The 18,314-nt window shown below is 40.2% G+C and overlaps 1 protein-coding gene across 1 annotated transcript; it reads left to right on the top strand.

Moving 5' to 3' along the window:
* Nucleotides 1–106: 106 nt before the first annotated feature.
* CBLL2 (Cbl proto-oncogene like 2) lies at nucleotides 107–18,139 on the top strand. The gene is given in 5 exon segments (XM_019927734.2): nucleotides 107–205; nucleotides 17,604–17,684; nucleotides 17,687–17,884; nucleotides 17,887–17,934; nucleotides 17,936–18,139. Coding segments are annotated over 5 exon segments (630 nt in total).
* Nucleotides 18,140–18,314: the final 175 nt, after the last annotated feature.

Here is an 18,314-nt window from a genome sequence, read left to right as displayed (position 1 = left end):
GGTGGATGCTGTCGGAGTTCTCTCTGCCCAGATCCCAGCCCTTTTACCAGGCACCTAACCTCACCTTCTGTGTGCTTTTCTTCCTCATTGGCTGTAGATCTCTAGGATGGCTGCCCTCATACTACTGGAGCCTCTGTGCCCCATGTACTTCCAGAGAACTGGAAGTGCCTGGAGTTTATATTTCCTGGCCACCTTTGGACAACGAGTGAGTGGTGCAGGACAGTGAAAGCCTGACTGCTTTGCCTGGGTCTAGACAAATCCAGAGGCATATCATAGAATTCATACTAAGTTCTCTGGGGGGCATTTTGGGATTAGTTTGGCAGTGCAAGTAGAGTCCCCTGTTGATTATTTTAAACATCTTTCTGACACTGATATGTTCTGAGATGTGGAAAAGTATTCGTTTGTAGTAGGTGTGCCATGGTGTCCATGTACAGGTGATAGACATCAGACAGACTGTGGAGCTGGTAGTAGTAAGTGTTTGAGTATGGCCTGTTAGTGCCCCTCTTAGAGAGTCTACTCCAGTTTCTGAGCTGATCCTTGAAATAAGAATTTTTGTCTGTAGGGTAGTGGCAGAAGGAAGGATGTATAGAAATGACAGAGTTTATGAGTGATCTCTGAGGCATGGACAGGAAGGAGAGGCTTTGGGGTAATGGAGGCAAGAAGTCTAGAACCTCTCTTGCTATGGTCTGTTTGATAGACTTTATGAGGTATTCAGTGTGCCTCAGTTTTTAGATATATATCTTAGTGGACCTGATCAATATTTGAAGGAGTCTGATGTTTCCAATTAGGTTTAAGGTTTTTGCATGTCCCTCAAGTTCAGTTGCTTTCTTTGTTAATTAAGATCGCACTAGATGTTGAAACAGATCATCTCAATGGTTTAACCTAATTTAAGTTAATTTATTGTTTTCATTACATACACAATGGGTATTAATGATCAGTGAGCTTCTCTCCTACAGTTGGTGATTTAGGGACCAAGGTTCCTTCCATATTGTGATTCTGCCATTTTCAATGCTATTGAATACATGCTTACCTACAAGAAGCTGGTGGAGGGGAAGAGGTTATGGAAAATATTGAGTGGAAGGTTTGGTCTAGTCCAAGGAGTTATCTGCGTCACTTCTGCTCATATTCCATTGGCTAGAACTCAGTCATATGGCCAAACCTAACTGCAGAGGAGGCTGGGATATATAGTCCAGCTGTGTGCCCAGAAAGAAGAGGAAATGGGTTTGGATATTACCTAGCGATACCAGCCACACCTTCTAAAGTAAAATACTGGCCAGTAACTTGGAGCTCTTCTGAATTTAGGAAATTGCTTTTGAGCACAGCACAATGAAAATTTTAAATGCCACTGGTAGCCTGGAGTTTATTCTGTAGGAGTCTTTTTAATTAACAGTTTAATTGGATAATTTAATCCCCTTTAGAATTGGAAATATGAAAATGAAAATGAGATATTCCCTGTGATCTGACAATACTGTGCTTTAATAAACACACCAAAGTGAGCCCAGAAATGAGCACCACAAAAGCATTACCATAATTTGTGATCAGTGAAAGAAAACCTGATCTATAACTTTAATTATTTATAAATGGTTTAGCTGCATGTTTCATTTGAATGTATATTTTGTTTTGTTGCTTGTCTCGATTAGGAAGGTAACTGAATATAAGATTATGTGGCTATGCCATGGATTTACAATACGTTCTAAGCTTTTAAAATATATCCCATTGAGAGGGGAAATAATTTTTTTTTTTTTTTTGCGGTACGCGGGCCCCTCACTGTTGTGGCCTCTCCCGTTGCGGAGCACAGGCTCTGGACACGCAGCCTCAGCGGCCATGGCTCACGGGCCCAGCCACTCCGCGGCATGTGGGATCTTCCCGGACCGGGGCACGAACCCGCGTCCCCTGCATTGGTAGGCGGACTCTCAACGACTGCACCACCAGGGAAGCCCAATAAAATATTTTTTATGAAATAACATGTGCTATGTCTTCTAGGATTTTTAGAGGATTTATATGAAAATTATGGGAATTCCCTGGCAGTCCAGTGGTTAGGACTCTGCGCTCTCAGTGCTGAGGGCCTGGTTTCAATCCCTGGTCGGGGAACTAAAGTCTGTCCCACAAGCCATGTGGGGCAGCCAAAAGAAAAAAAAAAGACCTTTAAAAAAAAAGAAAATTATTTTTACTTCTCCATTGATTAGAGATGAGAAATGCTATTCTTTATATTCATGTTTTATGCTTTCTCCACTTAAAAGAAAAATCGAGGCTCAGAGTCCAAGAAACAAAGATGAGTGTCCATGTACAAGCCACAAAAGTACTGTTAGAATTAATGCTGGCTTGAGATGCCACTTTACAGAGGAAGAAGCACTAAGTGATTAAGTTAAAATCCCCAATGTAAAAGCTACCTAAAATATTAGGTATCACTTATGCTGCCAGTTAGGCTGAAATGTCTGCATATGTCCTAAGCGAAAAGAGCAGTACAGTTTACCATTTAGAACTGAACTCTATCTATTTCCAAACTGAGTTAGAATAGAAGTCAGTGGAATCTGTATACTGGTAATGGTCACATGACTCTCCAACCCCAGTGACATTTGATGAATGAAGAAAATAACCCAGAGAAAATTTATTCCAAGATTGTCCAGGCATTTATAAATGATTGTTTTTTTGCCTAAAAAATGATCACGATGAAAACAGCAAACATTTCTTGACACCTACCATGTCGTAGGCACTCCACTAGGGTCTTGCATGCCTTGTAGCTAGTCCTCACAACAACCTTGCAGATACTTGTTACTGTTTCCACTTCACAGCTGTGGAATACTTGTGTGACTCGCCAAGACCACATTTGTAATTGGAGGAGCCAGGAATAAAGTCATTTTTGTCTGATTTCAAAGCCCATTCTCTAATGCTCTACTGGGCAGTTGGACCAACGTTCCAAACCTGCTTTTGACCTGTGAATTATTGAAGATTTCAGGCTGTGTTCTGTAGTCATCTGTTAGAAAAGAAGTGAAGGAGTCAGTTTACAGGTGTTTGTACCTGATGATAGTTCCATCTTGAGTCCTTCAGAAAGCTCTCCAGAAGCTGCTCTTCACTGATAATGCTGGCTACCATTTAGTGAGCATGAACCATCTGCCCGACATCCACTAGATGTTTTATGTATATTATCTAATTTAGTCATTAGGATAATTCAGACACCTATAGTTATCCCACTTATAGGTAAGGGAACAAAGGCTTGGAGAGATGAACAACTTGCCCGTGATTATTCAGCTAGCAAGCAACAGGGCCAGATTTGAATCCATTTTTATCCGTGTGCTCCCTTAGGCAAACATATAGCTGTGGGGACCCCAAGTCCTAGATTTCTGGGCTGGGGTGTCTCAGTTTAGTTGGTAGACTCCCCCTCAGTTTACCTGTGTTCAGCCCTGTGATTGCCTGTGCCCTCTGTGTTCAGGTCTTCTGAAACCAGATTGTCTCCAGGTCACTTTCTCCAGAGAAAACCTTTGTGACTCTGCTTGTGGGTAGTTGAGAGCCTGTGAAAGTTAAAGACTTTAAAGCAATCACCTTGTTCGTAACCCCATCATGCCTACTGACATTCACTGTTACCTACAGCTTCCAAGGCCTGAGGCCTTCTGGTAGTCTGCAGGGCACTTCAGCTTGCTTCTAGTAGGGGGTCTATTATTTTTGCCCATGTGGCCTTTTTAATATTTTTAGTATCCTTTTTGTGAGAGGGAAAGTAGATCCATATCTGAGTAACTGGAAGTCTATGTTTTGTTTTCTAAAGGGAAAATGTACCAAAAAATTATTATTTTTAAAAGAAATGCTGCTATAGATACAGTTCTACTGAATTATTGCCTTCACCCACCAATATCTGTAACTAAAGAGTCTAAAGCTTCCTTTAAACTGCTGAATATTTGGAGGTTTCATTTTATGCAGAAGCCAATCCTATTTTTTCTTAGTTATTTTAATAAAACAAGCATGCATGAGCATTTGGTATTTTCCATTTCTCCTAAAGCCATATAACTTAGTCTTCGGAGAATTCGTTTGAGGTGAAAGGAATGTATCTCTGTCCACCTTCCAGAGTTGCCTGGGAATGTGTCTAGGAGAATGCTAGGTTGGATTTGTTACGAAAGCTCCAGAGGAAATTTTTACTTATCAACAAGGGCCAAGCACAGTCCTTGGAGATTCACATTTCAACTCTCATCTGCACACACACAACAGGCTCCGGCGCAGATTGAGTTTGAGTTAGTGCACATAGCTTGTTGGGAGGAAATCAATCAAAAGCCTTTTAAAGCATAAATGGTTCTTTAGGAACTGAAAGCTGAGTGCCTCAATTTTATTGTAAGCATTGAATAAAAACCATCTTAAAGCATTCAGCATGTTAAAACTACAAACACGAGTAATAACGAAGGTACTCCCTCACCTAGGTATGTTGGTGATATGTACGAAGTAATATTTGCTATAGAATAAGAAGAAAAATCGACTGTCATTTAAGATCTGCCTACAATACATGAGGCAGAATGCTAGCTGTCATACTGGATTTTGATTAATCCAGGACTTTGGTGACTTTAACCCCAGAGTTCACAAGCAATATCATAATAACAGAATTGTCATTCCAATGTTTTAAAACCCTTCAGTGATCTTTCCATTGCAGTTACAATAAATCCCAACAACTTACCCTGACCTAAAGGCCCTGCATAACCTGGCTCTCCACTTTTCCATTGCCATGTCTCCGTTGCATTTTTTCCTAGTTACACAGGTCTTCTTTTTGTTTCTCCAATTTACTAAGCTTTTTCCTCTCTTCTCAGTCTCAGAGACGTTGCAGCTTTGCCTGAAATAGTTTTGCGTGTCTTTCATATAAGCCTGTTGAAGTTCGGGCCCTTTACTTTAGAGTCCGTCCCCTCACCTAGCTTACACCTCCCTAGATCTAACCACAGTTACCAGTGTTCTTTTCCCTCCCCTCCTCATCTTTCTTGGCCCCTGTTGATAAGTAAAAATTTCTTCTGGAGCATTCATGACAAATCCACCCTAGCATTCTCCTAGACGCATTCACAGGCAACTCTGGAAGGTAGACAGAGATACATTCCTTCCAACTGAATTGTCCAAAGACTAAGTTATATGGCTTTAGGAGAAATGGGAAATACCAAATGCTTACGCATGCTTGTTTTATTAAAATAACGGAAAAAAACCTAGGATTGGCTTCTGCATAAAATAAAACTTTCCAGTATTCAGGTAGGAGTGTCCCTAGGATGTTGAGGAAGAGCAAGGAGGCTAGTGAGGCAAGGAAGAGTGTGGGACAAGGTCATGTGAGAATGCAAAGTGGCATTCCGATAGTTGACGGTCATGTAGACCATTGTAAGAATTCTTGTTTTCACTCTGTGAGATGGGAAGACATTGGAGACTTTTGAGCGGAAAAGTGACAAGATCTGCCTCCTGATTTCCAGGACGATTCTGGCTGTGTTGAGAGTAGACTGTGGGTGAACAAGGGAAGAAGTAGGAAGACCAGTCAGAGGCTGTGGCACTCATCCAGGTGAGAGATCATAGTGACTGTGTCTAGGAGAGTAGCTGGGGAGGTAATGAACGAATGCACAGTAACGACATTTAAAAAAGAAACTCTTTTATGGTCCGGAACCTTAAACTTTCCAAGTATTTCTTTTTCATTTGTCGTTTTCTATGTTGCTCCCTGGATCCATGCACGATTATATGGTATAATCTTAGAGCATTATATGATTTTGCATGATATTTTTTCATTTAATAGTATTGGCATGCATCCATGGTATTTAATAATCTTCCATTTTAATGGCAGCATAATATTCTTTAGTGTTTCTGTGACATTTTATTCAATCATTTCTTTATTGTTAGAAGTTTATTATTGATTTCATTTGTAACTATTGTAAACAATACAGAGATAAGTGTCTTAATGTGTAGAGTTTTTTTCTTTCCTCTTGATTGTTTCCTTTAGAGTAAATACTTGAGAGTGAATTTACTTGACCAAAGGGGGCATGTTTAAGCTTTTGAAATATACTGACATAATTGCTTTTTAGCACGGTTGTATATATGAGGGTACATACTTCATTTTACAACGGAACTGGAGCAGGAAAGGGTCCTGTCCATAAGAAAGTTATGGTATACTGGAGGAAGTAGATGTGTAAGCCAAAAACTATAATAACAAGCATAATGAAGAACAGTATAAGAAGGTGCCACATTTAGTAAAACCTGATAAGTTCTACATGTTATTAATTTCAACTTTACTAATACTTTTCATCTATTAAATATATAAAAGTGTGACTGGTTGTTTAATTTTAGTAATTAGCTTTTTGGTTTTTACTTCTCTTGATGTAAATTACTTGCACATCAATGCCTTTTGCCCTTTAAGCTATTAAGATCTTGTTTTTTTCTTTTCAATTATATGAGATTTTTATTGCTTATTATTTTTAGTCATTAATTGAAACAGAAAAGTTCTATTTCTATGCTCTGATCATTGTTTTGTACTTTTGCAACTAGTATTCTTTTTTTCAATGCTAGAAACTTTTAAAAAATTTTATTTAAAAAATTTTTTATTGGAGTATAGTTGATTTACAGTGTTGTGTTTCAGGCATACAGCAATAGTGTTCTTTTGTCAAGTAGTGGAGAAAGGGCAGAGTGCTCTACTTTACACGGTTTGCCTTGTTGGAATAAGCTTTAGACAAAGGAGTATAAAGATAGTTAATACAAATTTAGGAAGAATACTATGTTAAATGCATATCAGTTAACTGAACAAATATTTATTGAACCACTTGCTAGATATTATTCTAGGGCTTGGAATACAATGATGAATAAGAGCTCTAACTGCTAATTATTTAGTGATTTAAAAATTACTTAACAATTCATAAGGAAAAGTAGATATGTAAATAACAATTTCAGCAGTGTAGTATATCATAGAACAGAGTTGAATGCAGGGTTCTTTGGGCATAGGACTGGATAAAAACATTTCTAGAGCTAAGCAATGAAAGAATTACAATGTCCTCAGCTGTGAAATCTAAATAATAATAAATTAATAAGGCAGACAACTCAATAGGAAATTGGTCAGATGACTTGAACTTGTTCACAGAAGAGGATATCTGAATTGCCAACAAATATATGAAAAAGTGCTTAAACTTCACTAATCATTGAAACCATAATGTGACTCATTTGTATACCCCTCCCTGCAGAATGGCTAAAATAAAAATGGATTTAGACAAACAGAACTCTCATATAATGCTGATGAGATTATAAATCGGTATGGCCACTGTAGAAAACTATTAGGCCAGAATCTTCTAAAGGTAAATATGCGTGTAACCGATGACCCAGCAATTCCACTTCTAGGTAGTAATAAGTTGCCATCTTAGTAGGTCGAAAATGGTTGAATATTGGCAATTTCATATTGTTCAACCTAATGTTTACCCAACAGAAATTCACACATATGTTAATCAGAAGACATTGTAGAAGATGTTCATAGAAGCACCAAAATTTGTAGTAGTTCAAAACTGGAAACTACTGAGATGCCCATCAACAGTAGAGTAGAGTAAATACTTGAATATTAGTCTACAATAACAGTGAAACTACAGCTACATACATATGTTTATCACAAGCATGATATTGAATGAAAGAAGCTGAATTTTATGATTCTATTTATATGAAACAAAAATATGTAAAACTAATCTGTGCTATTAGAAGTCAGGGGAATGGTTGCCCTTTCAGTGTTAGTGACTGGAAGGTCCCACAAGGGGGCTCTTGAGCTACTGGTAATATTAGGTTTCTTGATCTGGAAGCTATTTACGTTAACCATTTGTACACTTTTATATATGTATATTTCACTATAAAGTGTTTTAAATAACAGTAAAATAAATACAAGGAAGTCCATGTAAGTTCTGATTTTTTTCCCCATAACTACTTTGATGCTTTTTGAGGGAAATAATGAATATCAGATTCTTTCCAAAATCTTTTCTCTGCTCATTTTTTGAGTTCTTGCTTTGCTGGTACTCTTGGGCAATCCTGCAGTTGTCATAGGAATATACATAAGAGACAAGACTGGGTGTGGGGGTCTCTTGGAAGAGATGAAGCTGGACCTGAGTTTTGTAGCATCCATTGGAGACAGCCAGGGGAGCTAACAGAGAGCAGAGAGTTCCAGGCAGAAAGGCCAGGCTTCTGGAAAACAAGATGAGGGGGAAAAAACCTGTTGGGAGGGGCTGGAAATGGCTTATTAGAGCTGGAGCTTGAAGAGTGGCTGAGGAGGGGTTGGTGTTAGGCAAGATAGTTTGGCAGAGGCCAGATGGAGAAAGGCCTTGAAGGACTATGCTGCTGAGTCTGGACTTGATCCTGTAGGCGTCTGGGAGCCACTGAACAATTTAAATCAAACCATTGACACAAATAGATTTCTGGTTAATGAAGAGTAAGCTGGTGATGGTGTGGAGAACACTCGGAGAGGGATAAGACTGAAGCCTGGGGGACCAGTTACGAGGCCACTGCAGTAATCGAAGGGAGATATGACATGCTGGTGGCATGGGATGGAGACGTAGGGATAGATATGAGAGCTCTTGAGACAGAATTGTTCTGACGGGACTTGGTAAATTGATGGGTTTGGAGTTGATATGTAGGCGTGGTGCTACATACATAAAAAGGTAAAACCTTTCATTCAGTAAATGGTGAAACACATACAGCCTTCTTCCTGTCTTTTTTCCCCCTTTAACACCTTCCTACAGTTACATAGGTCAAAGGATGTTGCCGTGACAAGGAAGAGAGAGCTTACCAGCTACTCACCATTGCTTCTTAGAATGAAGGCTCAATGAAACATTTCGTATTTTTTCAGTGGAGGATCAGGTAGGTCATCTTGTGCACTAGCACACAAACTTCTTGATTTTGCCAAATAAGCCAGTCGAAAGGGAAATGGTAATTTATCTGAGAAGCCCTGTGTTAATGCCCTTCTGGAAATAGAAAAGAAGCGGTATCTATATATATTGTCATATACTATTGTAAACAGAAAACAATTTGTGCATGTGTTTATATGATTATATAGGTACAAAAATATGTATACACATATGAATAAACGTACACATGTATATATACACACAAACATATATACACACTAGGAACTTATACAACTATGTAATACCCTTGAGATATTAGATACAGAGATTATCTAGGTATATAAAGAATAACAAAGTTTTATTTAATTTTCTCTGTCTTTTTAAGCATAATATTTGGGTGGGAGAGGATCTGGAGGCTATTTTCCTTACTTTAATTACCTCATTGCAATTCCTTCCTTTCAATTTTGGTTTTTATAAACGGGAACACTGTATTAATCCATTCTAATTAAAAACCAGTCATGCAACCCTTCGGTTAAAGAAACAATTTTTAGTCTGCCTTTGATATCATTTCGTCAGAAATTGCCTGTATGGCTTTTGGAATCATCACCACTACAGTGCTCTGGTGACCACTGGGACAACAGCTTTACTTGCTGATTTTATTCTAAAAATATCAGGAATTGGCCAAGTGCTTTTCCTCTGGAGAAAGGTTCAGAGCTCTTCCAAGGGTGCCTGACAGAGTGCAGAAATTTCTATTCCTGCAGTAAAGGAAGAGGGAGAGTTATGGAAGGGGTGGCAAGAAAAGCCCCAAGTTCACCTTCTGCTTGTCCACATAACACCTCTTCACCTTCCGGCTGCCAGAGGAGCTATGCTATTCTTAGCCATCTCCTGCAAAGGTAATTACACAAAACCCCTCTGAAACCCATTTCTGTATTTGTCCAAGAAATGTTTTTATCTTCTGTAAATCCCCTGCGCTGTAACTAAGCCCTTGGTCTGCCCTTGGCTGGATGGGAGGACAGCCAGGCTTCCTTTCTCCAACAGAGAGAGCCCTTTCTGTACCTGAAGACAATTAGCTCATCATCAGGCCAACCTCCTTCCCCTTCTCCAGACTGAAAATGTTCATCTTTAGCTTTTTCTTGTCTTTCTCCTTCTTGTTATTTCTTCGATCCCTTTCCTTTTCACTATTGCCAAGCACTTTTCAGAACTGGACCTCCTGCTATGCAAAAAGCCCAGTTGACCTTGCTCTCCAATCGATGGGGAAAAGGTAGAGTTAAACAGAGTCCGGGGGAGCAACAGAGAAAGTCAAGGCAGGTGCCTCTTACCCGCAGCTGTGGAGTACAATTGAGTCATGGATCAGAAAACCCAGATGTCAGTACAAAATCAAGGCCCCCAATCCGAGGTAGCATCCTCAAAAAACAAAGCCAAGTCCAAAGGTATTGCTGATCCAAAAACCCAGGGAAAATCCAGCAGGATTGCTCAGTGAGGGGAGCAGCCTGGACGTGGGCTGGGGTAGTGAATGGGTAGCTGCAGCCTTAAAATTCAAGTCTTAACTGTCATGGGGTGGGGAGGGGAGGATATCTCCCAAACGATTGAAGAATTGATCAGTAGTGAGTTCAGGATACTGTTCTGATTACCTTTTCAGACCAAGACAAAATTCCTCCATGTCACTAAACATAGGCCTCAGACCCTCTGGTGGACCAGGGCCAAACTTACGAGGATGTTGACGAAGCAGATGTGGTCCATGCCAAATGGTTCCTTCCTAATTGGATCATGCGATAGTCTTTTGGGCTTGAAAACTTGGAGTCATTTCCCTTTGCCTCCTCTCCATTGCCAGTTAGTCCCATTAAGTTAGTCGCCAAACTCTGGCCTTTCGGCGTCTCCCACATACTTGTTTCTTTTGGTCTCTATTTCCCACTCAGACCTGAACAACCTCAGTCCTGAACTGTGAATTGCTTCCTCATAGGACTGTCTGACTCCTGTCCCAGTTTGCCAACCTACACTATGCTCTGTTCCCTTTCTTTTATATCTTTATTTGATGATTTTGAATTGCCTCGAGGGATAAGTTTATACTCCTCAGTATTCCATCCAGACCCTTCAACATTTGGTCCTAAACGCCCTTTCCCAACTGTATCTCCCATCTCTTCCGTGTGTGAGCCCTCGATTGAGTCAAGCATATTGCCCTTGAACACATCTGCTTTCCACATCTGTCTTTGTCCATGTGGTTCCCTAGTCACTGTCTTCTATGCCCATTTAAATTCTATCTTTAAGGATGCAGATCTAGTCTTAGTTCATCCAAGATCATCTTGGCCAGAAGTTCTCTACGTCCCCAGAATTCTTATAGCACTTCGTGTCCATTTCCCTCATCCAACCCTGTATGGTACCAGGCTGTTAGCTGGCCTTTCATATGTGTGTATTGACTTCCCTGTCTAGAGTTTTAAATACTTTGATGGCAAAAGTGGGCTTTTAGTGGTAAGGATATCACTCTAAACAGCTTAGCATTGTCCTGAAGGTTGGGATTTTGCTGTGGATTCAGTGTAGTTATAGTGCTACAATGCAGTGATTCTCAGTATTTTTCAAAGGCGAGGATCACTTTGTTCCCTTTTCATTGTCAAAAAATTTTTTATCTCCCACATTGATGTCCTGATTCATTGAAATTTTTAAAAAAACAATGATCAAAGCTTTTGTGCATTTGGTGATGCTTTACAATGGAATTTTGGGTATAGTAACACCCACATGTATTTGAAAATAAGTAGTGTGGTATTTGTAAGATGTTTTTATTTATTTGGTCTATAGATGATTCTTAGTGAAAATGTGGTTTTGCTGACCCTAACAGTAAGATCGGCTCCCCTGTGCCCTGCTGCCCCATTATTTGGTTACGTCATCATTATTATCTCACAGGGCTGTTGTGAGGATTAGACGAGATACCATATATTAGGTGCATGGCACAATGCCTCGAGTTTAAGTGATCCTGATCATTCTTTCCCTTCTCCTTGTCACCGTCAGTTAATTTTGAAGGTGAGGAAGTTCTGGGACCTTCTGGGCAATTTGATTTGGATGGGACTGAGTTTGGGGGAGTGAATGTGGGGAAGGCAGTGTCTCTCAGAGGAAAGGTGAAAGAGCATTAAAGATCACCTAGAGAAGCAGTTCTTAAACATTTTACTCTCAGGACTCCCTTCCCCTCTTAAATATTATTGAGGACCTCAAAGAGCCTTTGTTTATGTGGAATATCGAGAAACTTAAAATATTTATTATTTTATTTAAAAATAATAATAAGCCATTACACACTAATATAAATTATACATTCTTATGAAAAATATATTTTCCAAAAGAAAAAAAAGTCACTGAGAAGAGTGGCATTGTTTTAAATTTTTACAAATCTCTTTAATATCTAGTTTAATAGAAGGCAGCTGTATTCTTACATCTGCTTCTGAGTTCAATTTTTGTGATATTTGGTTTTGGTGAAATTAAAGAAGAAAATCTAGGTTCATACAGATGTATTGTTGGAAAAGGGAGGAGTATTAGAATAGCCTTTCAGATAATTGTGAATATTCTTTGAAATGAAACCAAACTCAACAAATGGTAGTTTCTTTTCTTTTTATAAATTTATTTATTTATCTTGGTTGCATTGGGTCTTCGTTGCTGTGCGCGGGCTTTCTCTAGTTGTGGCGAGTGGGGGCTACTCTTCATTGTGGTGTGCGGGCTTCTCATTGCGGTGGCTTCTCTTGTTGTGGAACACAGGCTCTAGGTGTGCGGGCTTCAGTAGTTGTAGCTTGCAGGCTCTAGAGCGCAGACTCAGTAGTTGTGGCTCTCAGTAGTAGTTGCTCTGCGGCATATGGGATCTTCCCGGACCAGGGCTCGAACCCGTGTCCCCTGCATTGGCAGGAGGATTCTTAACTACTGTGCCACCAGGGAAGTCCCTACAAATGGTAGTTTCTTAAAGGTTAGTTGCAATATGGAATCTGAAACAGCCATGAAGTTTTCATACTCTGTTACACTAACATCTACTCCTGTCTTGATTTTAAATGGGTCTTTTAATTATGTATGATTTTGTAACATCAACCATTGGTCATTTGGAAAATATTGGTTCACTGAGTTATGCAGAACTTCCAAGTGTTGACACATTTCATTATACAGTTTCAAAAAATTACATTCATTATTAATTACCACTGATCTCATCAGATAAGTCTTTAGTACTGGGAAGCTGCCAGGATCGTGGCAGATACAAGATTTTCAAAATTCTAATTTTCATTCAAAAGCTTGAATTTTATAATTGGCAACAAATACTGTCAGTTGTTTTTCTTGAATTGACAGGCTAAGTCTGTTCAGTTTTGAGAAAATGTCCGCCACATACCCAAGTTTGAATAGTCATAGTTTGTCACTTGTTCTTTCACATGAAAATAATGTTCCACACAAAAAAGCCGATAGTTTACCTTCCAACTCAGATGATGACATAAATCTTTTCCTTGAGATAGCCACTGTACTTTGGTATGCCCCCAAAGTACTTCGGTGTACTTTCTTTCCATTTTGTCACACAAAATGTGAAAAAGATGTGTACTCAAGGGTTGAGATTTAATAAAGTTAATATTTTTTAGAGCTTCATCACATACATTCTTAAGTGAAACTAGCATTTTCTCTTTACTGTGTGGCAGTAAAAAATACAGTGACTACTAGGATAGTTTGATACCACTGCCTTGTTTCGTGCTAAGAAGCCAGCAGTTTTATCCCCCATTGCTTTTGCATCATCATGACAAATGTCAAACAGTGGAAAAGCAAATAACATCTTAGTATTATTATGGAAATAGTTTTGACCTCCAGGACCCTCAGAAAGGGCCTTGGGAATCCCTAGGGGTCTGTGGACCACATTTTGAGAAACACTGCTCTAAACTTTTGCAAATGGCTGGCCCTCCCAGGATGTAAAATATAGCTACCGGCACACATGGGAAAAGAGCTGAAGTCTTTTTCACACAGGGCAGTTTGCCTTACTTTTTGGAACCTGAGATGGACTTTTTATTTCTTTGCAGAACTGAAGGCATCTGGCTTGGGAACATGATCATTCTCCACTCACCTTTAAACTGCCTCAGCTCTTACTAAGTCTCTGGCAGTGATATGTTGATTATGTGAATTTAAAGCCCACAGGAGCCAGAGGAATGACAGATCAGATTCCCTTAAAAGAGAAATGAAATCCAGGAGCCCCTGCTGACCTTTGGTGTCATTCTGGTAGAATGACTGCTTCTGGGCCAGATGGCATGTGGCTTAAGCGGAGATGTCTCAACCTGTTTCCTAGCATTAATTGTGCACGTTGATACTTCTTCATTGTGCAGTCCATAATTCTTCGTTGTCACCCTCATTTAGATTTTTTTGAGGTAGCCGAATTCTAACAAGACTCCATGAATCCAAGCAATTTCAAAAGGTCCAATTTCTCTTAAATCTCCAAACTCAAACCTTTTTATATCCAATCATTGTTACAGGCAGACAGACACTGAATCTCTCTTTTGTCAATCGAATTTAAGTCTAGCAACTTTTAAGAGCAGTGAGATTGAAGGACAGAGTCTCTATGCCCTGAAGGAGGTGGCTGAATGGAAGCCCATTTAACTTTTTGTTTAAGGGCACTAAATAAGGATCAATTTGTAAAGGCAGCTTTTCTAGTGTGGCAAAGTTAGCTTCTCATATCTGATGTGGATAAATGGAGGGTCAATACCCTTTATCTTATCAACAATTTCACCAAAAAATATTTATTAAGGGCATTCAGGTCAGGCTTCTCAGCTATAAACAAGCAAATACTCCAAGCAGAGCTGTCGGAACCCACTTCTGAGGGTTGTTGCTCATTAGGTCAACTTCAAATTATTTTAGAAATAAATTCTAAGCTCAGCTTTTGAGTCCTGTTAACTTCTAGACAACCTCCACCCAGGAGCTGCTTTCGTTCATCACTTTGAAGTTGACCTAATGAGCAACAAAAGTAAATTTAGCCAACTAGGAAAGAGAGCTGGCTTTTTTTCACCCAGGGTTATGTGTAAGGACAGCATTCTGTCATATGAGAATGTCACAGTTTAGACAGAAGAACACTAGTTCCAGGGAAGAAGGGAAAATAAGATTTGGATATTTTATTTGACAGACTTTTACCCCTTTATATTTATTGTTTTTGAATTATATGCATACCACTAACCCACACCCCGACACACAACCTTCTTAAAGAGCCTGCAAACAAGTCATTGTAATTGTAAAACAGGAACATTTGCATATGCCTTCATGCTCTAAATTTTAGGTTTTACTTAGAATTTTGGTTTATTGCTTACAATAGGGGCAGAACATCCATGGCTTAGTAAATAAGAACCACTTTGACTTATTAAAATGTACTGCTTTTTTTAAAAGCCAACAAAATTTCAAATTACCTAAAATTTAAATCAACATGTAATGGGAGGCTTAGTTTGAGAGAATAAAGCGTGTTGTCTTTAGAGTTTAGGCAGGTTAGGAGACTCCAGGAGATGGGCCCATAAGAAATTTATTTGCATGAGGAATGAAGTTGCCTCCTGGGAGTGAATGAATCCTAAGAGAAGACAGCATTGCTGGAATACTGAAACATTTCCAGAACTAGGGGAGAGTGTCAGAGGTGAGTGGCATTGTATATTCAAATTTAAACTAGCTACCATGAGCTAGCACTGCCTCTGTCCTTACTAGGGGAGTAATAATTAAGAGCAAGTAAAAACTAACAGCAATTTCAGGAAAATCTCTTTAACACATTGGCAAGTGTTAATCTGAAGTGCTTTGTAGCCCATGTAATAGAGTGAAAGAAAAGAGGGCAAGGAAGTCCATTTATCTTCTTAGACTACACAGCACCTTCAATGTTTCCTTGTTTCCTTGCTGGCGCAGCACTAACTTTGGGCATTAGTGAGCACTGGTACCTTTGGTGGGTATCTGGGCATTGTTGTATTTTCACCATTGGTGTAGCCAAGAAGCAACACCCCAACAAGCCAGGGAAAAGGAAACCAACATAGTTCCCTGTCACCATGTAAAACGATAATTGAACTGGGGATAGTTTTCTGTTATGTTAAAAACTTCTGGGAATAAGCAAACTTACCTACTTGTTGCAGGAAGTACTTTTTCCTGAAAGATAACATTGTGAGCCAACCAAAAGAGTTTACTTTCGTTTCTTTTTATGGCTGTGGATGGACCTAGAGTCTGTCATACAGAGTGAAGTAAGTCAGAAAGAGAAAAACAAATACCGTATGCTAACGCATATATATGGAATCTAAGGGAAAAAAAAAAAGGTCATGAAGAACCTAGGGGTAAGATGGGAATAAAGACACAGACCTACTAGAGCATGGACTTGAGGATATGGGGAGGGGGAAGGGTAAGCTGGGACAAAGTGAGAGTGTGGCATGGACATATATACACTACCAAACGTAAAATAGATAGCTAGTGGGAAGCAGCTGCATAGCACAGGGAGAGCAGCTCGGTGCTTTGTGACCACCTAGAGGGGTGGGATAGGGAGGGTGGGAGGGAGGGAGATGCAAGAGGGAAGAGATATGGGAACATATGTATATGTATAACAGATTCACTTTCTTACAAAGCAGAAACTAACACACCATTGTAAAGCAATTATACTCCAATAAAGATGTTAAAAAAAGAGTTTACTTAACAAGAATAACATATTTCCCATTAATACTCATGTCAATATTCTCAATTCCCTGTGCCTGCCAGTCTTTAGGTGTCATGTTATAAAATCTGCGTAATTCTCCTTGCAAGACCTGCCCTAAAATCACCCAGCCCAGCCCCTAATATCCTGCCATCCCTCTTCTGAGACACTATTTAGACTCTGTTAAGGTAGTATTCTCCTATGTTGCAGTAAGTCTAAAAAACTTTGATCAGTGTTTCTTGTTTAGTGTTTTCTGGGGAGACTTGACGGTCAACATAGCCAAAAGGGTGAATGTGTACACATTCGGGAGAGACCTCCCCCCGCCGTCAGGTGCAGAGGAGCCACAATTATGGGTGGGGTGGAGCCAAGTAAATACCGTTTGTTGCTATTTTTCTGGTCCAGTTTCTACTTGCGGGAAGGTGAGACCTGGGGAAATTTGGCTTAAATACCCAAAATCATTCTCTAAGCATGAACAGCAAATGTCTAGCACTGTCAGATTACCATGTTCACTACTTTTTACATGATTTTTCCTTGATAAGATACATACAGTGCTCCCTTCCTCCAAAGTTGATTTTACATTCATTATATCATGACGAAATCTTAGAGGTGTGTGTATGCCTGACTACATACATGTATGTACACACACACACACACACACACACACACACACACGCACCTGAGCAATTTAAGGCAGGTTACAAAAATGCAGTGGGATAAAAATAAAGCTGCCCCAGAAGGCAGCGCTCTAATAAGCTGGGAACGTATTCTTTTGGCGGCTGCTGCGCTCCCCTTCCCCATTCCCATCAGTCTCTTTTTCCACAGTTAAAGGCCACTTTCATGGCACATAAAGAGCAGCCTTAGCAACCTCAACAGTGAAGCTCTTTCCCCCTTGTCCAAACTATGTCTGACTCCCTCACCCGAGTAGTGAGGTCGGGTAGGGAAAAGGAGAAGAAACCCCTCGGAAGTCAAAGCTACAGAGACGGGGTTGGGATCTGATCTAATCTGACCTAACTCTCGCCTCCTGGGCTCGGGGAATCTCGGGCAAGCTCGGGCAAGCTCGGGCAAGCTCGTGCCGCGCATGCGGACTCTGATTTCCGCGCCCGGGTTCCCTCCTAGCCGAATAGCCAAACACGAATCCTGCTGACGCTGACTGTGGGCCACCACGCGCTCAGAGCTCTGGATCATCCGGTGGCCTTGAGGTTCGAAGACGAATTCCTTTAAAGCTCATTTCTAAGCAGGTGAGTAAAAGCAATCTGTGTCTCATATTCCAAGGACTATGAATGGGTCGCCTGCTGGTGGAAAAGAATTTGAACGTAATGGAGGAGGGCGGTATGACTGTAAAGGGAGTGAGCTATTGGGAAGAAAGAAAACATTTCCTAAATGCGTTTGGGAGGACTTTAAGATAAACATCATAGGTGAAAAGTTTGATTTACCAGTTCATTTCTGTGACAAATTTGTGATTTGCCTTTTAAAATCTATGGGCGTATAATTCCGTGCAAGTATGCTTTTTTGCTATGACTGTGCTAATTTATATGAAAGAAAAGGAGGTAAGATATGACCAGGCTGTAGTATTCCTGTGCTGCGAATTGTGGAGCATACACGAGGTTCTGTCTTCATGTGTAGCGCTGGCCAAGAGTGCAGGAAAACTTATTTGTCTCAAAGAGAGTTAGAAGCTCGTATCAACTACCACCATAAGAGAGCTAAATAACTTGTTAACTGTGCTCCGCTTAAAAAAGTTCACCCTCGGGCTTCCCTGGTGGCGCAGTGGTTGAGAGTCCGCCTGCCGATTCAGGGGGCGCGGGTTCGTGCCCCGGTCCGGGAGGATCCCGCGTGCTGCGGGGCGGCTGGGCCTGTGAGCCATGGCTGCTGAGCCTGCGCGTCTG

Source organism: Tursiops truncatus, chromosome X (genome assembly GCF_011762595.2).
Source record: "Tursiops truncatus isolate mTurTru1 chromosome X, mTurTru1.mat.Y, whole genome shotgun sequence".
Classification (NCBI taxonomy): Eukaryota; Metazoa; Chordata; class Mammalia; order Artiodactyla; family Delphinidae; genus Tursiops; species Tursiops truncatus.
Note: the sequence above shows the minus strand (reverse complement) of the source record. Positions and strands in the feature narration are given on the sequence as shown.